The sequence below is a fragment of the Pempheris klunzingeri genome, chromosome 20, assembly GCF_042242105.1.
Source record: "Pempheris klunzingeri isolate RE-2024b chromosome 20, fPemKlu1.hap1, whole genome shotgun sequence".
In the NCBI taxonomy this organism is placed as follows: domain Eukaryota; kingdom Metazoa; phylum Chordata; class Actinopteri; order Acropomatiformes; family Pempheridae; genus Pempheris; species Pempheris klunzingeri.
Window position 1 is genome coordinate 13,842,446 of NC_092031.1, and position 26,800 is coordinate 13,869,245.

Genomic DNA, 26,800 nt, shown 5'->3' on the forward strand with positions numbered 1-26,800 from the left:
GTCACTATTTACATTTTATGACGAAGCTACCTGTGCTAGAGGTCTCCAGACAAATATATAACATCACGTATGATTCAATCCAGTGTCATGACTCCCTGTATGTGATATCTTACAAAGATATCTGGGTAGGTTCTTTACTGTAATAACATAAGAAAGTGTAATAAATAATAAATCAAGTGTGCTCCCATTATCTCATCAACACATGTTGGCTAATTCTACATACAGACAAGAAGCAACTGCTTTTCAACTTGTGACAAGGGTGCTTTCATGACTCTGAATATAATGTGGGTGATAACAACATGTCCAGCTGGCTAAAAAATATATTATTCAACAATAAGAGCCATTTATTCCCTGAAATCAGGGAAATAATTTTTCTGTTAAAAAATACAAAGTCACCTTTTGCATATGAGGACAGTTCCACAACCACAACTGCATTTGACATAGCAGCCTATGTAATGCTTGCCAAACACTGAAATGGACATTCACAGAAAGCATGGATAAAAGAGTGTATGCTGAGTAGCATATTCTACGGAGAGTTTGATCTCTAAAATGACTGATGTAGGTTTAAAAGCTTTCACATATTCTACAACCACTGACCACAAAGTGAAGCCTGGGGACAAACCAGGAACGATGTACACAATCACAGAGAAAATCAATAGACTCATTCCTCTGATTAGAGAGGAAAACAGACACGTTGGAAATAAACATGATGAATGATCGGCAAATGTAGAGGATCCAGAAAGAAAAAAAAGAAATGAAAACATATGCGCAAACCTGCAATATAATCAAAATTTTACAATTTACTCTTGAATGCAACCCAGATTCCAATGTACAACACTGCATTCATCAAAAATACTTACAAATTACAATCTCTGAAACAAAATGTATATTGCACTGAAAAACTTGAAATCTACTGAAGTTAAAAAAAAAAAATGTGATGCTCTATCCACAGTTGGTCCATGCACTGTCTATGTGGCTCAACTGAGCCCAGTATTCTTTGTTTGGCCCGTGTCAAACCAGCGTGACGACGAGTGGGTCCACAGGAAAGGCCTCAGTAGTAGTAATGCTGCATCTCTGTCCAGTTGGTGATCCAATACTTTTTCTGTGGCTCCTCAGGCTGAAATCCCAGATTGAACTGATAGCGCTCAGCCTTGCGAATTTTCACCCCCTGGTGCTTTGGCATTATCCGGTAGTAGATGGCTCGCTTGAAGAATCCAAGCTAGCGGGGAGAGAGAGAGAGAGAGAGGTGACATTAAAGAGGATACACCTGAACAGCAGGAGAGCTGGGATTAATGGCAGGTTGAGAAGGAGGTTTAGGATTCACAGGCTGAGGAAAAAGTTAGGTAAAACATGAACCATGAGTAAGATGCAGAAGACGGATAAGACAAACTTGATATAAAGTAATCAGCAGCTCAATGCACAGTATCAGCCTGAAAAGGAAGGAGAAGCAACATTAGGTCGATACAAATAGTGGACAAAAAAGAGAAAGAGAAAGATAAGTGGCAAGCAAGTGGAATCACACCCCAAGCTTAGTGCTGAATTAATAGTACCCAAGGGAAATCTATTTGTAGGGGTGTTGTTACCCAAAAGCCCCACTGGTGTGTGCTGTTGGGGGGGGGGGGGGCCATGGGGGCCTCAGTAGTCCTCAGTCAGCCTCTCTGTCTCAGAGGGCTGGATCTTCATCTCAGCCTTCTGGGCCTTGGCCTCATACATCTCCCTTCTGCTGGCCCTCTGGAAGAAGCCACACTGGGGGTGGTGGGTGCATGGAGGAGGGGTAAGTCAAAGATTAGACTAATGAAGATCAATATGGAGGTTATAGATCAGTCAGATGAATGGGTCCACAGCTATCATACAATCCTGAGATCGTTGGTGTGAATGTGAAAAAGCACACCTGAGGAGACTCAGAGCTATTCAGCTTTCTGCAGTGTAATCGGTGCAGTAATGATTGGTAGTCTCACCTTCCACAGTATAAGAATGATTATTCCCAGTAGCAGAATTCCAGCCACTGCTGCAGAGATGATGATCCATAGCGGGAGCTCATAGGGTGTCTCCACCCCCTCCACTGGTTCTATTTCTACTGTGAACTACAAGAAAGGTAAGAGTCATGTCAAATCATCATCATCATCATCATCATCTTTGCTGTCATCATCATCTTTGTCGTCATCATCATCATCATCATCACGCACCTTGGTGGTCTGACTGTCCATCCTGAGGGTTGGTTTGTCTGTAATGAGCTTCAGTGTGGCGTGGCCTCTGACCGTAACTCTCAGAGCGTTGGAATAGTCCTGCAGGGACACACATGCGGGCATCAGCACATTTTCAAAAAGAAGTCATAAGGTTGTAGAAGCCCCAACTCCAGATATACTCTTCCCAAGGACCTTAGAAAAACATGTGTATAACATAATAGATATATTTACTTTAAGACTTTAAAATGGCAACAATACTTGAAAAAAGCACAGGGAAGGTTAATAGAATAGTTGGCCAATACAAGGTTTATAATAGTGTATCTGTGTGTGTGTGTGCGGGCTGTAGATGGTGAGCTGACCTCTAGCATTGTGCTGTTCCATAAACGGGACCGGACATAAATCTTGGCTGAATCCGTCATGTTGAGCAGTGGACAGGTAAATGTCACGCATCGTGCTGATCCCTTGGAGCATTCCTTCAACACAAGATGAGAAAGAAAAACTGTCACACCAATGAACAAACACACACAATCGAATCATTTAGATTTTGCAGGATTTCCTTTCAGGATGTACACAATCTCAATGAGGATTTGACAGTTTAGAGATTATCTATTATTAAGGCCTGTGTTCATTGTAAAGTCCAGGAGCCCTAAACTTGATTGCCAGATTTACTCCAGCATTCAGTAACGTTCTGCATGAAAATACAATTGTCTTTGGAGTGAAAAGTTCTTATTTATCACTATTGATCACTTGTGATAGCTCATCTGGTAACATCTGGTGAAACGTGGAGATTCACTGTGATGGTGAAATATAAGTGATATATACTTCAAATGACTGTTCATGAGAGCACTTGATAAGGCACGTCAGTTTCTTACCAACAGGTAGGTCTCTTTGTGAGTATTGAGCAGTGTGATGGCTGCCTGAGGCTCAATAATTTGTGGCTGGGTCGCATCATCCACATCATCCACCATGATCTGTCGTTTAGTTCGCTTTCGTTCCTTCTCTGACAACTGGAGGACAAGAGAGGGGGAGTGGAAAGATGAGAAGATGAGAGAAGGAAGCAGAGGAGACAGAGACATGACATCAGAGGGCTTGTGGTAATTACTGGTTTTGATAAAGACATTACCAAATTCTTCTCAAAATAGCATTGTCATTTCCACTGTCTATATGTAGGCCGCACACATTAAGATTTTCTATTTGGGGCTCTGTGAGGTTTGTCTATGGCGACACAGATGTTTTTTTTTCCAAAAATTATTTCTGAACGTCTGTGGTTTGGCTTTGAGACCATTTTCACACCACTGTTCTACTATTCATACTGCTCAGACTGCTTGAGTTCACACTCACGTCCAGATGAATTATAGCCCATGTAAGAAGCCTGTAAACAGTATAAAACACTCACTGGCAGCTAGGTTTATGTAAGGTTAGTCCTGCTTAATGTCAGAAAGTGCACTGTTAAGGAACATTACGTAAAGATATCTGAACGCTAAAATCAACAAAATTAAACAGTGAGTAAATCTAGGAGTGGGACAGAACATGCTAAACGTCCACATAAATGCTGAAAACAAGTATAATGTTAAAATATTTAGTCTAATTGTGGTCAAAAATAGGATAATTTGGCAGAGAATGATGAAAACCAGGACATTTTAGTGCTTTACAGATATTTGTTGGGACTCAGGACACCCAGGATTGTCCTGAACAAACCCAAGTGCCCCTGACTGCAGTGTTAAAGGCCTCCGTTTTTTTTAAGGGTTTCTTGACAAACTAACCACTGAACGTGGTAAACAGTATACCTGCTAAATATCACCATGTAAGCATGTTAGCTTTAGCATTTAGCTCAAAGTGCTGCTGTGCCTCAGTACAGCCTCACAAAGCTACTAACATGGCTGTAGGTTGGTCTTGCTCTTATTTTTTGTTCTAGGCCTTTCATTAAAGACGGCACCTCTCTGTTTATATTTAACCATGTTTGTGGCATTTCAGTAGTGAGACATTTGGTTACTTACACAAGTCATGGGTGTGGGCAGGAAAAAACTATAATATAAAAAAAGTTTTGGGAAATTGACAGTACAGAGAGATAGGGAAGATAAGATAGAAACCCAGCTGATTATGAACACATTTCAATGTGTGCAGTTTACAATCTGCATTGTCATTACTGTTTCATGTTTACAGGTTACCTCAGCCTGTTTAAACTTGACCAGGTGAGGAAATGACGGCAATTAAATACACTTTAATCACCTTGAGGGAAAGGAGCATATTGTGGTTTTTAACCAAAGCCTAAAAAGAGCCTTACAGTTAGGTTAAGCAGGTTGACAACTTCTCCAGGAGGGTTGCATTCCATCTCTGAATCCCCTTTAACTACAATCTTCGTCAGGTACAGCAGCCACTTGCCGTTGGCTACCTCATAGGGCCACTCGAACTCCACAGCCAGGGTCCCCATGTCCCCCAGGGGCTGTCCTCTCATGTTCACCTGATGGTAAAAAGTGTCAGCAGCATTAAAGTAGAATTCAAACAGATGGCATGAAATAACAGTATGGTGTGAAATAGCAGTCAGGGCTTGACTGTGACTTTGTGTGACTCCTAAATAGCATCCACCCCTGGCCATGCTCACACCACAAACCAAAGCTCACATAACAATTCCTTCCCCACGCAATATTAAACTTCTGAGGTCTAAAACTTTTGGCCTCAAAGACAGGGCGGGGATGAAGGAAATGTGGGTGAGTAGCACACATATTGTAGATGCAATATACAACCCTGGAGGTCTAATATAGTCTGAGTGGTGGGGGTGACTCACATTGAAGGTGAACTCCACCAGACTGCCCACGTCACTGCTGTTGACCATGGCTGACTCGCCCATCACCTCCCCACCGAATTGCGTTTGCACCACCAAGTTCGCTCTGGACAGGGTGATAGTTAGAAATAATTGTACATTCCACAAGTAAAAGCTGATGTGGAAGATAATGGGAAGTGACATTCAGCGCTTCAGTCTCCATGGCATTTCTGTGCTCTTTGCTGTATATACAGCAGGTCATGCGTTGTAAGGACTCACATGGAGAAGGAGGGAAGGATGGTGTTTTCAATCAGCAGGGCCACAGGCAAAGGCTTCAGGTCACTCTGCTCACTAAGACTGAGGAAACCACAGTGTTACCACACTGTGTGCCAGTGTACAATTGAGTCATTATGTTTGAGGCATGATAACCACCGACAATTACAATGCAACCTTCAATTTTGTACTACATTTAAAAATACTATGAGGAAATCAAAACTGGGACCCAAGCTTTAGATATAGATAAAGACAATAATGGGTCAGTGTTAAGCGCTTACGTGGACACAAGAAGCTGGGACACAATCTCTTGTGTGTACAGATTGATCCCTGATGTCTCAAACTTGAGGGAAAATGACACCTGATAATGAAAACACAAGAATGAGAAGTGTCAAACCCATCAAAGCAGAGGAAAATAGTCCAAATCTGTGAGAGGAAAATCAATGACGGAAAATCAATGATCCAGACTTACCTTTTCATTGCCTTTAAGTGGATTTCCCAGCTCACAAATCACTGTGTGGTCCAAAGTGCATTGTACATCATGGTCCTGAACACAAAGCCAGTGTAAATTTAGCAAAGTGAAGTGACTGAAGATGCATGTGCAAAAGAGAGAATTGAAGTGAAGCTACTTTTACATATTGATGACAAACATGAGGAATAACTGAAGAATGGATATTTTGTCAGTCGCCTGCTGCCCCCCAGTGGACATACCAACGGCCTGACGCCTGAGTATCTCAGCGCGTCGGGGATGGTGACGTTGAGCATGGCCTGGTGGGCGTCTTCAGCCAGCCTCCCCTGAGCAGGAAAGTTGGTCACCTCCACCATCAGCCTTATTATCTTCATAGTGCTGTGGAACTGAAGCACCTGGGCCTTGCCCTGCCTGCACACATGGACAACATGTATTTTTTATTAATTTCTTTTCAATGATTATTTTTGGTGAATATATTTATGATCTTATTTATAGCCAGGCATTGCCTGCTACTGTACACATGTATCAGTAACAGCTAACAATAAAAAATGATTTGCATTGGTTTCAGTAAATAAGCCTCGCAACACCACTCTCATGTCTGTATGCTAAATATTAAGCAACAGCCCAGAGATGGTTTAGCTTAGTATAAAGACTGGAAACAGAGGGAAACAGCTAGCCTGACTCTGTCCAAAGGTAATTATACAGGTTAAATTAACAAGATATAACACCTTATATCGCTCTTCCCAGTCTTTATGCTGTAATTACTGCCATCACTGCCATCATTGTTTACCTTAGCTGCTTATATCAAACTATTCACAATGTGTGACAGTCATTTAAAATGGTTTCTTTCGTAGCTTTAATAACATTCAATTCACCAGGGGTAGGGCTTTTCCCCCTTGTCAACAAACTGGGCTGTCATCTGCAGGTTACTGCTGCATTTGTTGTCTGAGCCACACGCCTTCTGGAAGTTAATCTGCAGGAAATGGAATAAATAAGATGATATCATACCTTACACTGGGACTATCACACATGCATGTGCTTCACTGTCAAGAGTTATTTAAATTGTGACCTATGAATGCACTGCGCACACCGCTCCATACCTCAGCTCTTTGAGAGAGTTTCTGCTCCTGGCTGAGAATTGGGAAGGAGTCCAGGTTCTGCAGGGAACGTCCAGATTTAGGTTTTTGTTCATGTAGGGACATGCTGGCGGAGAAGACCACCGGCTCCAGTTTGTCCCTCACAGGCGCCTGTAGAATCATCCAGGAATCTTATATCAGTCTTAATAAGCACATGACAATTCAACGCCCTCTAAAATAAAACAATTTAAATGTCCACAGCAGGAAATAAAACCCATAGTTCCAAATGCATGAACACACATATCAGTTAATACACCCCCCCACACACACACAATGATGTATTTGCATTGAGACCTTACCACTACAAACAGTTTCAGAGAATGACACTTGGATTTGGAAGATGACAGCTTTAGGAGGCCGGTAATTGCGTCATCCTTATTGTCCAGAAAACGAACACGAGAGGTTCTTCTCCTCTCCATGTCGGCCTCCACAGTGTACTTTACCGCTTTACAAGGTAGAAACACACACAGTATTTTATAGATCACAGCGAGTAAGTTTATGTGGTTTGTAAATGACACAGCAGTTATAGACAATATGAAGAATTCATGGTTTGTCATTTAACCCTGGAGAACCCACGGGGTCAAATTTGGCCACTGTTAATTGCTGCTACCCAAAATGAACAAACATAAAAAAAAATTGTCAAATTTATCTTCAAAAACCCAGAGTGCCACTTCTGACCTCTGCATAGAGACACTTAGTGGATGAATATTGAACTGACATGAGCCAGAGTGGTAGTGACAAGATGACTGACCACATGCTGTTTCGTTGAGCTGGAAACCTTCCCAAACAAAATCGTCTTCTCAGCAAACCAGTGGTTGGTAAAATTGTGTATTTTTTGTTAATCTATTTAGTATTAGCTTGCAGAATGCCTAGAAGTAAGTTTTATATTCTTTTTGGATAAATTAGCAACTCTGAGCTAGTTCAAAAAACGATGGGCCAAAAATGACCCTCTGGGTGTATGGGTTAAAAAATGTCGGGTCAAAAATGACCCTTTGGTTCTTTGAGTGACTTTGTAGATGGAGACTGGTGACAGTCCTGTATTTGGCTAAAGCCTTGAAATAAATTCATTTGTATAATATATTTTACTAAGTTACCTCGGTAGTACAGGGCCAGAGACTAATACTTATAATAACTATAATAATATAATAACTTATTACTGATTTTATATATAAATATATATAATAAGTAAATCGCCGTCGATGTGCTGTGTGCAAGGACCTCAAAACTGAAATGCACTGTGAAAAATGTGCAGTTCCTCTCTGCATCAACAAAAAAAGAAATTGTTTCAAAGACTACCACAATGTCTAGTGTGAGCTCCTCTCTCTAGCAGAACAGATTTTTTGATAAGCAAAGAGCCATGGTGTTAGTTTTTTGGCCTTGTGTTCTTGTTTCCATTGGCCAAAGTGTGTTTGTACATTTGAAATCCAGTTCTAACATGCAAAAAATAAAGCAAAAAAAACATTGTTAAATGTAGCTGTGTGGTTAACTGATTATTTTCCTAAGTTTAAAATAGTTTGCATTGACAGTGTTTGTTATTGTGATTCTTTGAAATGATACACCTAAAGCCCAATGGGTCAAATTTGGCCCTAATCCTAAATTAGGGAATAAAGGGTTAAAATTGAAAAAATGGATATGTTGGTGTTCAGTGAACTTATAGCAGTCATTTAATGCATAGTTCATAATTTTCCAAAGAAGAAAAGGGTTCTTGGGTTCTCCAGGGTTAAAAAAAAATCAGTAATTGAAGCAAAGGAAGACTGCTTACTGATATTTCTCTTGAAGTCTTTGTTGCCATTGCTCAGAGTGAAAGACATACACAGAGTGGCTGTAATGCTGTTAAACAAAAAGAAAAATTAATCTATTTGCAGGAAGAATCGAACAAGCCATTTTCAGAATTTAAATTCGGAGGAGACATCTCACCACGGCATGTTTCCAGGACACTGATTATGGTCCACAATCTTTGGCTCGACAGTGAAGTTCTTAGTTAAGTGGATGACTGGTCGAGCCCTGAAAACAAAACCAAAAAAAAGAGGTATAACTGTATCCAACTGTCACCATGAAAACAAAAAACAATGCCATGTTTCTGTTTAGCCTGTCTCTTGTTCCTACCTGAGAAGGGCCAAGCGGTCATCCAGAGAGCCCACTAAGATGTCAGGGTAGCTGTTGTCATCCATGTCCATCCCTCCACTGATGGAGTAGCCGAAGGTCTGGAATCCTCTGCTCCCCACTGACTTCCCCTCAATAACCTATAGAGGGCAGCAACGACACACAGGAGACCAACACAATAAACCTGGGTCCTTCTACATTATATCTGAAGTGAATTCATGGCTCAAAGTCTGGTGTTACCTGACTGGGCTCCTGTGCGATTCCCTTTTTGCTTCCCATCCATATGTAGACCTTTCCTGTGTCATGGAAAGGAGCTCCCACTGCAAGGTCTGCACACATTAACAGGGGAGTGACATATCGAACAGAAACATGCAAAGGCAGGCTGCTAGAAAGACGCTGAGGCAGGTTTCTGCATGGAATATATGAGTCCTCTAGGTGGCCATAGCACATGTATTTACTCATTAGTAAATTACTGGAGGTAGCAGCTTTGCACAGCCTTTAAATAGTCGGAAATACATACAGATAATATCTTGGCAACAAAGCATAAAAAACAATCACACAAAGCCTTACAGGGGAACCCAATACTTCCTCCCATCATGATGCCTTTCACAGTTACTGCACCAACTTTGAATTTAGAGTGTTAAACACAGGGGTAGACAAAATAATGGAAACACTTCATTAACCAGCATTACCATTTTACATTGTACATGATGTTGTAGTTGTTTTTAATCAATGAACCTGCAGTTTGGGTCCAATTATTTAACATTTTTTCACTTTTGAAATGTGTGGTACTAACTGTTCTGTCCCCTGTCAGCGTAAAACAAATGTTGCGTTCATAGTCATACCATGGAATCCGTCTTGGTTGACATCACCAATGGCAGCCACTGCAAAGCCGAATGCAGAGCCTGGTGGACCCTTCAGCACCATGGTGGCAGTCTTTTGGAAAGATCCATTTTCATTCATAAAGATGTACACAGCTCCTCCCTGATCCTTCATACGGTCAAAGTAAAATGGGGCTCCCACAATCAGGTCATTCCAGCTGTAAAAGGCAAAGGAAATATCCATAAATATACTTAAATATGCAAATATATGTACATACAGACATACCAGAGGAGGAAATGTCCCTGATCACTGACCTCTCAAATGTAAATAATCTTTAAAATCCTACAAACAAAACAATGTTTCACTCATGCATTAAGGGAGATGTCTGACAGGTTTTCTTCTCTCATCTCAGCTCATACATACATCAGTGTCATGCATTCTCTGCACAACAGGGCAGATCATAGCTACAGAGCGTTCGAGCATGAGCAGCAGCTCAAAAGCACAAGATACAGTTACAGAAAATCCACTAAAATCCACGGCAAACGCAAGCACAACACTTCTGTTCTTCTTTTCATGTGTGGATTTAGAATTATAAGCAGCTCAGCGGGCCACTACAATTGATTTGGTCCCATGCAATTAAGGATGGGAAATATTAATTTATTCATTTGGAGGACACTGTTTAGATATTAATTAAAAATTACTTACAAGTTAGGGTTTTTCTAAAACCAAAGACATCATGGACATTATGCTTTTAAACTTAATCCTTATCCTCAAGCAGCATTGTGTGTGTGTGGGGGGGGGTTTCGTGGGGCTTTAAATTCTAAATATACTATACAAGAAAGAAAAGGCTTGAGATTTGTTTTCAGTGTGGTGTGCAGAGACACACTTGTCATTGTTGAGGTCAGTGGCAGCCAAGCTGTTCCCAAAGTACGAGCCCACTTGTTCCCCGAGGATGATGAGCGCCGTCTCGATGCTTTTGTCAGTCTGTGTCCCAAACGTCACAGAGCCCTTGGACTCGTCCCTCGGAGACCCTGTCACCACTGTGTAACTGTCATGGCTGAGCAGCTTCCTCTCTTCAATAACTGAATAACCTGCGGAAGAAAAAAAGCAGTACAGCTTCACTTTAAAACTGTTATCTTACCATCATAAAGGCAACTCGGGCCTTTCTGAATACCACGGATAAAACCGAATGTGATGAGTCTATTCTGAACTGAAAACCATCTATAAAAAAAACATCATCCTGTTTTTTCTGGTTCTTTTGCAATTCAAACTGACAGCTAGATGTCCATGTGACTGCGAGAGGGTTAAAAAGCTTTAAAAGCATTAACTGCTTTTGTTTCCTGATGCAAAAACATACTGTATATTTACCCATATAACTGTTTCGTTTTGTCTGCTGACCAAAGTCTTTGCCTATTGAGTCCCAGGCATTGTCTGGATCCGGATCTCGCCAGATTACATGAACATTTCCTTTAAAACAAAGAAGAATTAGACAACAATGTTATGCCAACTTCATGCACAATGGCCAGGTTTCCCAAACAGAGAATAATCCCAGTGTTGGACTAACACTAGAATTTAGCAGACTTGCACAGGGTTTAATCCATGTCTGTGAAACCATCCCATTACTTCAACTTTAACTAACAAAACACACTCTTTTTGGCATTAATCCCTCAGCAGCCACCTTGCCACACGTAGCTCCCTGTAGCGCCGAGGTAGACGTCGGTGTCTGTCATGCCGCCCGAGATACCCATGCTGCACATCCCCTCCAGCTCCTTGGCAAAGTTGGGGTTGCAGACCTCATAACTGTAACTCTGCCAGTCATCGTTGGAGTCATAGGTCAGGTCGTTACTCCTGACATAGCACTTTCCTATCATACGCCGCTGCTCCTCCGTGCCTCCTTGGATGATCTTCACATAGCGATGCCCGCATGCCTGCACACCAGAGGAGAGAGTGTATGCTAGGATGTTGGACTGTATAATTTCACTGAGTCAAATCTCATACCTAGATTAAACCAGAGCTAATTTAAAAAAAAAAGAATGTCTTGATTTCTGTTGCAAAGTGTGTCCTAACAATAAGCAATGACTAATGGGGAAGATTCTTTTTTGCATTTGTACAAAAAAAAAACAACCTAATGTCCCCCGTGGGCAGTAATATGATATAGCTGTCTTTTTGTTGTTTTTATAGATATTTTTCTTTAGAAAACAACTCAACTCAAAACAAGATCCAAGCAAAATGATCTTATATATATAAATAGATAGGGATATAGAAACATACCAAACATATACAGACATAATTAAAACATCATATTTTATTTAAAAAAGAAACTTATTTCCTCTTTAGATCATATTAAATGGGGAAAAAATTCCCTCTGGAAAAATATAATATCTTAGATAGTGATTTCAGTATTACTGCACACGTCTTTCTGTCATGGGTGTGTGAGTGTTGAGTGTAATATCTTTTTGCCAAATGCGGCAGTAAATATTGCGACAAGCGTACTGTGTCGTCTGTAACACTAAATCTTACAATACAAAGGGTTTTATGTCACCCTCATTCCCCTCAGCGCTACAGTGAATGTTACGTAGACATAACCTGCCACCTGTGACGCTGACTAATAAGTCAAACAGGATGTCATCTCACCAGCACGCGTCCCGCCGGCTGGCCTCTCTGACTGGCCACGGTCACACCCAGCCACATTCCCTCCACCATCTCAGATGGGCTTGCTGTGGGTGAGTCAGATGTGTGAATTACAATAAAGGGTTTAAAGGGTTGCTAGCAACATGGAAATATAGTGTAGAAAATAGAGCTTAATATTCAAATTATTGAAATGTTTTATTTAAAATGTCAAATCCAGGTTTCTACTGTTATTTCACAACCAAACAAACCAGTACATAAGCTAATAGTCACAGGAAAACCAACCCAAACAGTAAAGTTTCATTCAGCGTGGATCATGCCCTGACATATAACAACCACAAAAATGCAGTTGTGTCACCCCAACCTCAACATCAAAAGTGATGAGTAATCCTTTCATTATGGTTCTTACTTTTAGTGTCTGGGGGGCCTGTTCAGCTCCAGGTAGCAGAGCGGTAAGTCTATCAGTTAATAACCTTCAATTAAGTAAGGATGCGCTTCCACTGTTTTCGTATCCTGGAGCTCATCGCGTCGGTGCAGCAGAGGATTGTGAATGCTATGGAACATGCAGGGGATTAGGCTCTGAGATTGTTTGACACACTCCATCTTTAGTGACTAAAGACAAAGCTAGCTGATTATCTTTTGCAGGTTATTATTTAGGGAGCACTTAAGGAAATCGTCTAAGGCAAGCAATATGCGTTAAAGGGAAACTCCAGCAATTTAACACATGAATGTTAGTTTACTTGTTATGGGGAGTACAGCCCAGCCTGTAAAAACCCATGTATGATGTCTTCTGTGGCTCTTAAGACACTTCGGCAAGTCTGGAAAAGCAACTCCTGATGATGTCATCAGAGATACCTGTGTGTGGGCTTGGGGACTAAATTTGGACTCAAATCCAGGCTGCTGCTGTGCGGAGTCAGGACTCAGTTTATGTCAGGTGAGCTACCGAGGCACCTGTGACGAGATAATTTATGAGCCAATTTTATTCAGAGGGTCCAACAAAAAATATGCTGTTGGGTGAATTATGAGAAATGTAGGATTTTAATGTGGGTTTTTGGAATTTGACTTCTGGATAGGATATCAATTTCACACTGGTGGAGTGGCTCTAGGAGCCGGAGCCTCATCTTTTGGTTTTTCAGTCCATCCACCAGACTTCATGATCTCGACAGCTGCAGGACAGTTTGCTATTAAAACTCAGTACAGACATTCATGGTGCCCAGAAGATAAATCATAACGACCCTGTGACTTCTGCTTTAGTTGCTCCATGAGGTTAACATTTGTAGTTTGAGCACTGTGGCTGTTAAGTACCAAAAAAGGTTGTATGACTTCTGAGAGCTCTGCATCATTCTTACTTGTGGTGACCAGGTTCATTCTGGAGCAGTCAGTGGTGTCTGTTGTAATGGGACACGAGTAGACAGCACCTGTTTCATTGACATTTTGTAGAGATTCGGCCTTCTCTTTGGGTGCTCCTGCAAGAAGCCTGGACACAGACACAGAGACGACAGAGTAAGATTGTTAGATTATATCAGAGCATTATCATGATAGTAGACAATACAACATAGAGACAGGAGCAGCACCATGGATGATTTCACAGATAATCAGAAAAGGTATCCTGCAGGTTTAAGATGTAGTGCTCATTATCATCCTCAGTAGAATAATTTGCCCCAATAAAGTATATGTATCATTAAAGGCAATACTTTAGCCACTCGGTATATATTTGGTTCTACTAACACACACACTTGACCTGTGAATTAAAAGTGGAAAGAGTTGAGCAGTCAGATCATGAGACCTGTGACAAGTCTGGGCACAACACACACACACGCACACACACACACACACACACACACACACACACACACACACACACACACACATAGACAAATGAGCTTCTTGGTGATCTTTCTGTCCACTCACCCAGGCACTCCCTACATCAGCACCTTTTAACACACCACGGGACTTTGAAGTAGAGGGATTACTTCCTCTTCAAGTCTCCGTGCTGGGACACACTATTTACTGTCAGCACAAGATTTATCAGCTCCACTTTGTAGGCAGAAGGTGCCGACAATCTTGTGTACAGTGTGTGTGACACATGGCCTGCTTTACTACGTGGGAAATAAAAGCATATCGTGGTGAGGTCAAAGTGTAGAATTTAAGCTTCTTTTCATTTGAACTTTCGGAAAGTGTTCATGCACCGCTGGTTGGAGCCCGGACATGTTACTGGGAGTGGTGAATGGTGGAAAGTAGAAAATGGTGAGTCAAGGTGTTAGTCAAGCTTGTGGGCATATTAACTGTGGGGCAGCTACCTCCCTTACACGCACTGATACGTAAGAATAAATACAGATAATGGCTGTAGACTTAGAAATACACCTTTACAGTGAGGTCATTGTGCCTTCAAATCAAAATCTCTTTCATGAGTCAACTATTCATTGCTCCAACTTGAGGATCACGGTGCTGCCAGAGGGGAAACATGCCAGGACACTGAGGCATACTAAACTACTTGATGTCTAAACATGGATATCTAACATGAAAAAATATTTCATACACTTTGCAAAATATTGTTCTTATAGAGCCTTGCTAGCTCACATTGAAACTGGGCACAAGGCTCTTGAACTCCACCACAATTTTCTGTATCTATACAAACTCTTACCAAGACAAAATGCCCCCATAAGGATTTGGTTTCTAATCATGAGAACATCTCAAGAGCCCAGACAAAAATATTTTCTCTTTGATGTGTCACCTGAACATGAACAGACTCAAAAAGTTTGTCTTTGCATGAAGTCAGTCATGTGAATTTGTTTCTGCTGCTGATCTCAGATTGTATTACCACATTACAAATTTGAAACTTGACCATCTGTGAAATGACAGCATTTCTAATCCGACTTCAGGAGCTGTGGCATTAATTTTACTCTTATCTAGTTTCATCGCAAGCTAGTTGAAAAGCGATTTGGGCCAGAACTATATGAAAGTGACCACATTGCCTCCTCTGCCTTTACACTGAATATTTTCCACTGATGCATGAAAAACAGACATCCTCCAGCTGTCATTTGAAATAGAAAGGTATAATTATCTCATCTTTCTGCTACCAGATGGGCATTGAAATAATGAATCAATTATCTTGCCACAGTGATGACAACCAGGAATAGTCAAGATGGCCTCAGAGGGCCAGCGGTTTCCAGTGGACTGACAGGAAGAGGCCTTGGTTCAGGTAATCATTCAGTAATGTAGACAGCATCTGAGATTCCACAGAGGTTTGTAGTAGTTAGTGGGGCTGACACATATGTGGAGAATCAGGGTCACAGAGTCCCACTGTGGGTGTGGAAGCCCATTCTGTAATTTACAGTATGCGTGTGTGTGTGTGTGTGTGTGTGCTCCCACACTACAGAAAAGAACACGAGGAAGTAGGTATGTGCTTTCTGCTACATCCATAGTCATTAAATCAGCACACAGTGTCTCTAAACACTCACCTACAAGGTCAGCCTTTCTTGTGGGAAAACCAAGCCAAAGCGTCTAGAAATGGCAAGACTGTTATAAAACACTTAGAGGCCAGGTAGTGTGAACTTTGCTCACACAGAAAAACATTATGAAGAACTGGGGCACAGAGTCCAGGGCTAATCCCACATGCTTTAGGAAGGCTTGGGTAACCTTGGCTGGCAGCTTGTTGCAGCAAACTCATGCAGCATATTCTCTGTTGTCTTATTGTCGCATCAGCGCCACGTGGGTCACCTGTGTTTGTTGTGGAAATTAGACACTGCTGATTGATGCCATCAGGTCAGACAAGCCTTTAAAAGCAGGTTTATAATGTTGCAATTGATGAAAGTAACACTTTAATTTAAAAAAAAATGTTTTGGCATTGTAGGAAATAGGCTTATTTGCTCAAATTGTATACTTTCTAAACAGATATATCATGGTGAGTAAAGAGTTTTAGAGGTGCTGGTAGGTGGATTTTGTGACCTTTGAACAGACCCACTTTGGCGGTTTCCCCCTTTTTCTGATCGTTGTGCTAAGCTAAGCTAACTGGCTAAATGGTTAAATTTCACTTTACATAGGATCATTAATAATTGTCAGGCAGGTAGACAAATCCTTTAATACTATCCAGTCCTTCATATCACGGTTATCAGATGAAAACCTCTCTCTTCAAATGAATGATCTCACGTCTGGCACTTTACGTGTGGGGATTTAAAGGATCTTTTAGGTTGTCTCAACTCATATATAGAAATCATCAAAACTTCAGCTACCAAGAGTTGACTCAGCCATGACAACACACCTCATATCCACTCCTGCTCCAACTGCAACAATGTGTGCTTTCCTCCTATCTCCCTCCCTGCTCATCACCTTTTCATAAACAGGCTGTCAAGGGTCCAGGGAAGGGAAGGGTAGAGAAGAGAAGGGGGGCAATCGGCAGCTGCATTCCTCCTCTGAGGACATGTTGAAATTCGCCCCCTCTGCCTGACAAGTGATCAGATGGGTTGGCTAAACCAAACATTTACTGCAGCAAACACACCCAGCCAAGGTGAGCACGGCTGCATTCTTGATATCTGGAGCAAGAAACTCTCAGACGAAGGCAGTTGGATGAACTGCTGTATATTCATATCAGGGGTGGTAAGTTAAACAAACAGGTCAACTTATCTAGTTATCTTTATCAGGGCTGCCCACCAAAGCTCCTGACAGCACCAATAAAACAGAGGAGGGGGAGGAGGTATTGAAAAAGCGAGGGAGTCACAGAAGAAGGAGGAGGAGAGCTGACTGGCTAGGAAAAAGGGTGATCGCTCCTTGTCTCACAGGAGGAAAAAAAGAGAAAACACTGTGAGGTTTTGACAGTTTGGTAAACAGACATCTGTCTGCAAGACACTCAGAGCAACACATGTATTTCTCTGGAAGTTAATTAAAATCAAGCCACTGATGTTTCAAGCCACAATTCAAGATGACTAAATCCTTTTGAATGACATTTTCTCTCAATCTCATACGCTTTTGCAACACTAACAAGAAGAGACATTGTGCAGAGCCAGTCATTCGTGTTTACAGGAGAGCAAAATGTCTCATTTAGAGAACATTCATCTTCATCTGAGCCCAGTGTGAACAGGAGTGTGATGAGACACGTGATATGTCTGTAACTGGCACACAACTCCTCACCCTGCTGGCCCTTACCTTAAATGTCAAAGTGGGTGACCGAGGGCGAAGAGGGAACTTTCGGCTTCTAGGCCTCTGTGGACAGTGTGTATTTAGGTGTGTTTTTTCAGAGTATTGAGGCGAGTATTATAGCTTTGAGTGTGTCTGCTTTACGCAAGTGATGGATCACCTGTCCAGATAAGGCTTAGGGCAACCTGTTTGTCATAGGGTGTGGCTGTGGGCCTCAGAGCAAAGGAAAAGAAAGAAATCTTTGGCTTTATGTTAGAGCACCTCAGGGCATGTTTTCTCACAATTAGACATGCAATTCTTTTAAGAAGCATTTTTAAAGATATGCAATAAATACACGCTTTAAAAAAGATTCTTAAAACAGCATTCAACACAGTTATATGAACCAGCTGTTCCACAGATGATGCAGCGCAGCCACAAATCTTACTCTTCTGCAGTTGACAATGTGATGCGTGAGGCTACTGTTGTCAGACCCATTGGAGACAAGTAGACACATGCAGGTGTAACTATTGAATGACGGTACAAAGGGAGGATTGGTGAAAATGAACAGCATTGAGGAGGCTCAGTGATTTGAAGAGGAGGCAAAGGTTTTAGGGAATCGTGCCGATGATGTCTCCATCTACAACAATCAGTTTGCACACAAGAGAACAAGAACACAGCAGGATTTAGTTCAGGTTAGCCGTTGACCTGGAGTCCATGTTCACAATAGCACATGAAGCACATACCTGCTGTCTTTAGGTGGCTGTACAGGGTGGTCCTCAGCTGAAAGGCCATATGTGTGAGTTGTTGTGTTGTGTTGGTGAACAGACATTAGCCTTTACTTCAGGTTTCTGGCATCGCTGCCATAATAGGATAAAAAAGTGGGTTTTTCCTAAGTAACTTGACGTGAGCCTGCTTGCTGAAGACTAAAAGTGAAACAAACACGCAAAACATGAACAAAAGAGCTTTGTGTGATTTTGATAAACTCTGTGTTAGTTACTGAGTGAAAAAAAGCATCACACACGGTCACCACCAACGTTGCAGTGCACCACTGAATTGCATCGATATACTGTGATAGCTGGTCCCCAAATTACCAAACAAGTACAGGCAAGGAACAGGCACACAAAATGCTATAAATCCTCACCCTTAATCCCAAATCTTTTAACAAACACTCACAGATACACAAACACCACACACACTCACCTATGCTGCATCCTCAGTACTTTTCAGGATGGTATAAAGCTATAGTACTACAGACAACTCATATTGATTCCAGGGAAACATTGCCACTTAGACCCACTAAGCAGATAAATGGAGATAATATTGAATGGAGCGACTCAATTTTCAGATTGAATTAAGCTTGAGGACAAGACCAGAGCAAGGCTGAGATCCTTTATGCTCTTGTAAGGATATAATGACTTCACCGTCGGATGAGAGGAAGGCTGATATGATGGACTTGGTGTGTTACAGTGTGGTCCGCTGTTACTGCGCTGGCTATAAGGGGTCAGTCTATGTGTGTGTCTTTTATTCCTATTACTGCTCAGCAGCCAGTGTCGTTTCACTGTATTAGGCCGACAATAGCACAATTACACTTTCAGGAAACACTCTCACCGAGCAGCGGGGGGGGGCACGCACATTGCTATCGGACTGATCACAGTCCAGTAGCACACCCACAGCACACCTTGTGGTTAACAAACCGATGATGTGTCTGCATGTACAGAACATGGCAAACAGATGAGTCTTCTCTGGACAAACAGCAATGGATCAACCTGCTGTAAGCAGTAAAGTGTTGGTCACACAGACCTGCTCTCCCAGAAACTGTGCATCTCAGGACTTTTCAATTCCAACTCTTCATCAGTGTGAAACAAGAACTTGTATAACTAGTAACAGTTTGCTCAATATAATGAATTTGGAACTGAAATGGACAGAATGATTACATGATGCATAAAAGTAAAGTAAAGTAAAGAAACAATAACTGAACTGTCATTCAACCACAAAAACTTAACCTTAACAAACAGCAGCACACTAAATGGGCTACATTCAAAATCCACAGTCCTACAACAGGGACTTGACTACAGTATACCTCTTATATTAAGACGAATCCTTCAAGATAACGGTCAAATAGGGGAATTATTAACAGAGTAAACATGCACTCAGTGAAAGGAAGTTAGTGCTAAACAGTGGGCACACCTAGCAAACAACGTGCACACCACTGCAGCCAGCTGTGCTTCAAGAGTAATTTCACAAAGCCAGCAGTCCATAGTCAGAATACTGCTCCATTTCCATCTTTTTTGTTTTTGTTTCTAAAAGCCTTAAAGCGTCACATTTCTCTGAGCTCACTGACTGAGTGAAGAGCGAGAGAGCTTTTCTTGCCTTGCCCTCTCATCTCTGTCAAATCCTCGGCCTTGTAAGTCTCTCACAGTGTGGCTGCCGATGGTGATGACTAGAGATTTTAAACAGCAGAAGGAGACAGAGCATGCATAAAAATGAAATGTCAGCTTCACTGTTATAAATGATGATTTAGTCACACAAACATTACCTTTGATCAAAAGAGGGAATAGCATGGAGCAATTAGACAGAGTTAAATAAAATAAAATATCAGTCTGCACCCGTGGTCTTCACAGACACACACAGGGTGGCAGGGTATCTCAGCTGGACAAACATCCTGTTTGAAGACCAACATCTGCCATTAGTGAAACAGTAACAAGAAAGCAAACTCATTTGGAGCCAGTGTGACAAATCAAACATGGCGGGTCATCCCTTGATAATAAACAAACTCACTTTTCATCAGCAACTAATTAAACCTTTTCCAGCAGCACCAATGTTATTTTGGCCTACGCCTATAACTTGGTCTGCTAACTATGCTCACCCAGTGTCTGCTGTCGATGATGAGTGATGTCAGACTGCCTCCCCCCACTGTGTACAGATGCAAACAGCACAGCTCTGCTATACATGACTAACACACGCACACAAACATGCTATCTACCAAACTGACAGGGAGAAATACACAACACAAATGTATGCATCCAAGCACGCAGACTCACACAGCTGGACTGGGCCTGGGCACATGTTTCTCAGTGACCCGACATCACACAGCAGCACACATCTATCCCACACACTCACATCATGCTGCCATAGCAGAATCCACAAGAGACTCACAGTATCAGTAACAGGGTTTCCATTAACACTTTGACCCCAGCTGGATGTAAAGGAGGGAGAGAGGGGTTGTGTGAGGTATGAGGTGTGTGTGTGTGTGTGTGTGTGTGTGGAGAAGGGATTACAGGTGGACTGCCTCACAGCTAGAATGGAGCAGACAGCACCACTGTTAGCGTGCCTGCGCAGTGCCAAGTTTTCACTCAGATATTACTCCGCTTATATAAAAGCAGTGCAGGTGTGTGCATGACACATCTGTTTTTACCTGCAGCGGCTTGAAAGACTTCCAAGAAAAACCACTGGAGCAGACATTTGTCTTACATCTACTCTTAGTGATTTACATTTAACAACAAATATGATAAGAGGCATCTTATAACATGTCGTCAATACATTTTGAATTGTTAAGGAGAGACAGGTCACAGCAAATACTGACTTCCACATACACATACCAAGTGTAAACCAATACTTTAGGAGCATTTCACTTTCAGCAATGAAAAATGGCATGAAGAGGGAAAGGCATTGAAGCATATAGTTTTTCTAGCTCCAGGTAGCGCTCATTAGCACAGAGGCCCAGCTATACCAGCTTCTTTTCCATGCTGTTTGAGGGCATTTGTACGACCAGGGGAGAAAAGGGGGATCTCTTACACTTTTGTTAAGATAGAAACAGTCTTCACTGCAGGTATTTCCAATGAAAGCCTCACCATAGAGAATCTCCTCTGTGGAGATTAGCAGGAGGCACGGGGTCCCGCTGGGATCCATTTCAACGTGTTATTAGAAGCCGTCATTCATTCTGCTGCTGCACAAAATGCAACTCATGCCATTACCAACTGATTGGATACAGCCAATAAACAGCATACAGATTAGAGCCAGTCACCATGGACAAACTTAACTTCAGTGAGGTCTTGTGCGGTTGTGGTGGCTCAGCTTGGGATCCAGTAAATTAGACTTAGAACTTTGTATAACTTCCAATCCAACTTCTAAGCTACAGACACACTGGTTTCAAAACACACTCTGAATTGTCTCTCTGTTTGCTCTTTGCCACACTTTTTCAGCTTGTTTTTGATTTCATGGGATTTTTGTTGAGTACCACTTTTATCTATAAGCTTTAAGGTTCACAAGCTGCAACTGATGAATTTAGTAATGGTTCATAAAACATTTACCAGCACTTCATTAATCAGCTACAAACCATTAGTACAAATTTTGTGTTGCCAAGAATCAAAAGCACACACTCATGGGTTTCTCTCTTTCTGATTCTTTTTCCATCAGTTCTGCAGTTAAAAAATGTTATTTTGTCTTTAAAGGCTTCTTAAAGATCAAGTCTGAAGTCAAAAGCATTAACAAGTGGATTAAATGGATTTTGGTCCATATTGTCATTTTTTTCAGAAGTAAGTGGTCAAATGGTCTGACCAATCGACTGAGCTTTTACAACCTGGCAACCCAAAACCTATTTATATTACTTCTCAATAGCAAAAGTTCCCAATAAAAAGAACCATGAATAAAAAACAACAACCTAGCGCTTCATCTGAAAGTGGTAAAACATAAATATCCATACAATACACCATTACAAAAATAAACTGTATGAGCGTCATCCTTATTGCTACGATGTGACCAGGGAAGCATTTCATGTAGCTCACTGTTCTTCCAGCATTATGCTTTTTAAGCAGCTCTAACTACAGTACATCTGTATGAAATAGCACATTTGGACAATTCTTTCAGATTTCATGACAGCAAATAAATAGATCAAATGTCTGTCAAATGAAACTTGCAGTGCTTCTTTAAAGAGGGACAGATCCACTTCCAGCTGGCTCTCTTGTCATCGATGTATGAACACCAGACTGCTATCTGAAAGTGTTTCTGTGTGGCGTGACAATAGCGCTCTGATGGGCCAACGTCTGACACAAAGACCACAAGCATTTCTATGAGGGGGAATGTTGGAAGACAGCCAAGTTAGACATACCCACCTGCATCATTTACATTAGTTACAGCACATCATATAGCACATGAGGTCATCCTGTTTCTGTTACATGATACCAAAACAATCTAACTTTTGAGTTTTACACGTGCACTGACTTCACTGAAGCCACAGTAGGTCAATAGACTTAGGTATTAAAAACCAATAATTAATAATATACTGCACATGGAAATGCCTTGGAGTATAAAAACACCAGTCTGTGAATAGCTTCACGCTTTTTTTCTGCTTTTCAACTAAATATTCACCAGTCAGAGACAGATTTTAATTCTTCTCCTCAAGTCACAGATATTCCCAGAAACAACCAGCTGAAGGCTGCACAGAATGATGTTACACAGTTTGTGTGTGTTTCCAGATAGTCCCCAGAAACATCTTCACACTCCTGTCTTGTCTCAACCTGAAACCTGGCAGGTTGTGACTGTGCAGAGAGGGGTGATACATTCCAAGCATACCATGTAGTCAGGGGACTGGAAGAGCCAATAGGTGGCCAGCTGACCGCCCGGTCCCCCCCTCCCTGCTATAACAGAGAACAAAAAAAGCTCTCTCAGGAAAAAAAATCTCTCTGAGACCGTAAATGGGTGATTCAAAGAGAAGGGGGGAGTGGGGAGGTGAATACCCCGTACAAATTGGCCTCAGGTAGCTCTTAGATTATTCAGGTGCAGCCCCAAGACGAAGCAATGTTGGTCCACTAATGGGCCATGTACCCCCATCAATATAAAATACATTTTTTTCACAGCTAGATTTAGACTAATTAGATAATAGCCTGCATCTCAAGAGGTTAAGGGAAAACTTTATTGCAGAACAGGGAGTGGAAACCCTCTGTCTTGACTTTTATCCCGGACTCTGTTTGACTCATACGTAGGCAAAAAAAAATGGCCACTTTAAACACTGCACATGTCAGGACTGGTTTATACGCCTCGTTCTTGCATTTTTCAAATATTCAGACTCTTGGCTGCTCCAATAATGAGGGAACATGTAACAAACTGCTCTGTGGTGCGGTGAGACAGATCTGGGGCCACAAAAGAAGCCAGACAACACAGACAGGGAACAGACAGGACAGTAAAACCAGCTCTAGTCAAACGTGGGAAACACCATCAGCACATTGTGATGTGTCTTTACACAATCACAGCATGTACACATCCGGGTTTGCGTACTGCAGGGCTGCACAGATTACAGATGGGATGTTAGAGAGGACACCTGAGAAAGGAGACGTGTCGACATGGTGCTCATTACAATAAACATTTCTTAAGAAGACACGCATCTTTCTCATGAACTAACAAGTATGGATTCTTCTTCTGGTTAACGCTCCCTTTGATTATCACATCGAGGGCGAGAGTGTCACTGACATAAGACAGCAAAACAAACCACGAGGCAAGCAAATACAGCAGCCACATATCAGACAATCCAAATCACTTACGTGGTCTTACGCTTCTAGAAATTTACAGGAATAGTTTTGGGAAATACGTTTCTTTACTTTTTTACCTGATGAGAAGTTCGATATCGCTCTCTCTGAACTCTCAGCAAGACAATGAAAAGGTGTATTTCCCAAAATGTATTCCACCGTTCCTTTAAAGTTAATTTAGAAGCTCGTGTGCAGCATCTTTCCTGAAATTAATCCTATATTGACCAAACTAAAAAGGAAAAAGAGCATACCCTAAACCTGCACTCCCACCTCACCGTGGCCCTGCTGAGTTTACTATGTTTTAGGTATTTTGTACAAGCTTATCTTTTGCACATCATGGTCAACTGAGCACACATTTGTTTAAACCTCTCAGCTAGCAGCAGACTGATGAGACTTTTTACAGCGCTGTCGTCCCTACGGGCCTCCAGTCCCATTACCACGGCCATGTGGACCCCTTCTTGGGTTGCAGCCTGTGGACGGGGACTCTATCTGTCTGGGGACAGGCGCAAGATGGCACATCGATCAAGTGTCAGCTGGACAGTGCTATCCATTCTGTGAAGTGGGGAAATCTCTGTGATGCACATCAATCCGCCACTTCACAGAGATTAGGCTGATAAAGCTTACATTCAGACTCACTCAGCTGGTGACACCACAGAGGAAGTGGGCCCCGGTTTGCAATCTTCTTCCTGTATTACACTTCAAAGCAGAATAAGGACACAGATAAGAGCAAGTTATGAGCATGCTGTGTGATCGTGGATGCGGAAAGGATGAGGACGACACTGTAATTGGCAGAGGGAAATCTTACACTAAACAATGATACAGTTTGAGGATCTTTTATTAAAGAAACTACACAGGAAGACAGGAAATGTGCGTCACGCACATTCTTATCCGTGAACATAAACTATTACTAAAACTAAAAACATGTCCTTTTATGTAAATCCTCCCAAACACTCACCAGCTCCACATGAGCCTTCACGTCTCGGTAATAACAACCTGCAAGCGCCATCAATGAAAACCTTTATTGCGAAACACAAACCCACTTGTGCTTGATGTAATAGCCCCGGGATGGGTGGAAAGAAAGTGGAGCAGCTATGCCACAGCTTTCTGTGCATCCAATAATGGCAGCAGTGACCAGCATAAGAACCCATGAACTGTCAGAAATAACTTAGTATACAATAGTATTACTATTTTTTCCATATGCTTAAAAAGGCACCTCTGCTTGTGTGTTAAACTCCCCAGATGGTGGCTCACCTGGATGAGCTCCTTCACCACAAGGCCTTCTCAAAGCATGAGAAATGCATGTAACAGGAATTATAGCGTGTCTTATTCAGTCACTTATGCATTTTGAGCTACAGGATTGAAACATGGTTGGAGATTTGCATCTGCAATAACTAGATGATTGAAGGTTTTGGCCTCATGTCAGTCAGAGAAGGCTTTTTAAAATAGACTGAAATGCATAACAGATTTTTATTTATTCTTTTTTTTTTTTTTTTTTTTTAACGTGACCACAGATCTCCCTCAAGATCTTCATCAAATCCCCTTTCACCTGCATTCTTGATGTTCCACAAAGTGTCTCAGAGAGTAGGCCTGACTACATTCAGAGATGCGAGCCGCTCCGGTGTCTTTCAACAGGTGGCTGCCATGAGAGGAACTACTTTACGTGCAGGCGAAGGGAACGAAATCATTAGACGCATTTAACAAGTAAGCGCAGTCTATAAACGCAGGTCAGGTGTTTAAACGCAATATATAGCGTGGACTCCGAAGCTCCAGCGCGGGTTTGCGCAGTAAGTGAGCGCATTATGCGTCTCTGAGGCGGATAAAATGGTTGTTTTTTCGTTACGCCTCCCGGTCTAAGGCAGGTGCGTAGCCTGTTTGATTGCGAACAGTATTTTAACCTCTGAATGAGAAAGAAGCGAAGAGTATTTTGTCAGACATGCACAGATGACAACTCACAGGTACTTTCTGGAGCCTTCCGTCTGTTGATGCAGAGCCACTGAGAATCCAAAGAAGCTCCCTTTGGTTTTCCCCTCTTTGACCACAGGAAACCGTTCATCTATATTAAATCCACTGCAGGTTTGCGTCCCGTGGTACACAGCCAGCACAGCGCAGAGCAACAGTCCCGGAGACATGTTTGGGCCGTTCATCCCTCGCAAGTGCAGTGGGCTTCCCGCAGATCCACGATCAGCGTGGGTCCGGCGAGGCGGTCTCCCGCAATGAGCTCCAACAGGTAGGCTGCGCCTTACAGAGACCTCCCCATTGAGAGCCGTCTGTCGCTGCTCACACTCAGTGTAGGTGTCGGTGTCTGTCTCCCACTGCTGCCCCCCTCCTCCTCCCTGCCCTTCCTTCCTTCCTCTCTGCTCTCTACACCCGTTTGATACAAGTGCACGGAACTGCACTCTTCGCACTGCAGGCTGTGGTGAGCTGTGTGAAACCTCCGTCTCTCGCCTTTCATTCCCCCCTCCCTCTCTCCGTTTCTCTCTGTCACACACTCACAACAGGTTTTGCTCTCCACCTGCTCTGCCTGACGAGAATTAAAAGTTGCAATTGCACGATTTAGGAGAACATTACAAATAGCATGCTGAAGTAGCGCCTTCATGGCTGGTGTGGCACTTGGTGATGTGAAGTTTTCAACTTTACAGGTTTAATTTAGAAAATCTTTCTCCTCTTTGTATCTACAATCTACAATTAAATGACAGCGTTTCCCTTTTATGAATGTTGTGTCTGTTTCTGTAGCTTTTTTGCACCTATCACCTGCAAGAAAGGGTAGGCGAAAGCTTTTGAATGCGTTT

General features: G+C 42.1%; 1 protein-coding gene across 1 annotated transcript; it reads right to left on the minus strand.

Moving 5' to 3' along the window:
• Positions 1 to 1,111: 1,111 nt before the first annotated feature.
• On the minus strand, positions 1,112 to 26,314 carry itga3b (integrin, alpha 3b). The gene is made up of 26 exons (XM_070851276.1): positions 25,965 to 26,314; positions 13,728 to 13,855; positions 12,385 to 12,467; positions 11,429 to 11,678; positions 11,119 to 11,217; positions 10,637 to 10,841; positions 9,774 to 9,967; positions 9,169 to 9,257; positions 8,932 to 9,068; positions 8,743 to 8,829; positions 8,588 to 8,655; positions 7,125 to 7,270; positions 6,790 to 6,936; positions 6,565 to 6,662; positions 5,932 to 6,100; positions 5,693 to 5,767; positions 5,502 to 5,581; positions 5,227 to 5,304; positions 4,972 to 5,074; positions 4,471 to 4,647; positions 3,059 to 3,193; positions 2,546 to 2,659; positions 2,187 to 2,285; positions 1,959 to 2,084; positions 1,584 to 1,746; positions 1,112 to 1,219 (listed from the first exon to the last, which is right to left on the minus strand). Exons 1-25 carry the CDS (start codon positions 26,153 to 26,155, stop codon positions 1,636 to 1,638), a joined length of 3,189 nt encoding a protein of 1,062 aa, XP_070707377.1. The 5' UTR covers positions 26,156 to 26,314; the 3' UTR covers positions 1,112 to 1,219; positions 1,584 to 1,635.
• Between the last annotated feature and the right edge of the window lie 486 nt (positions 26,315 to 26,800).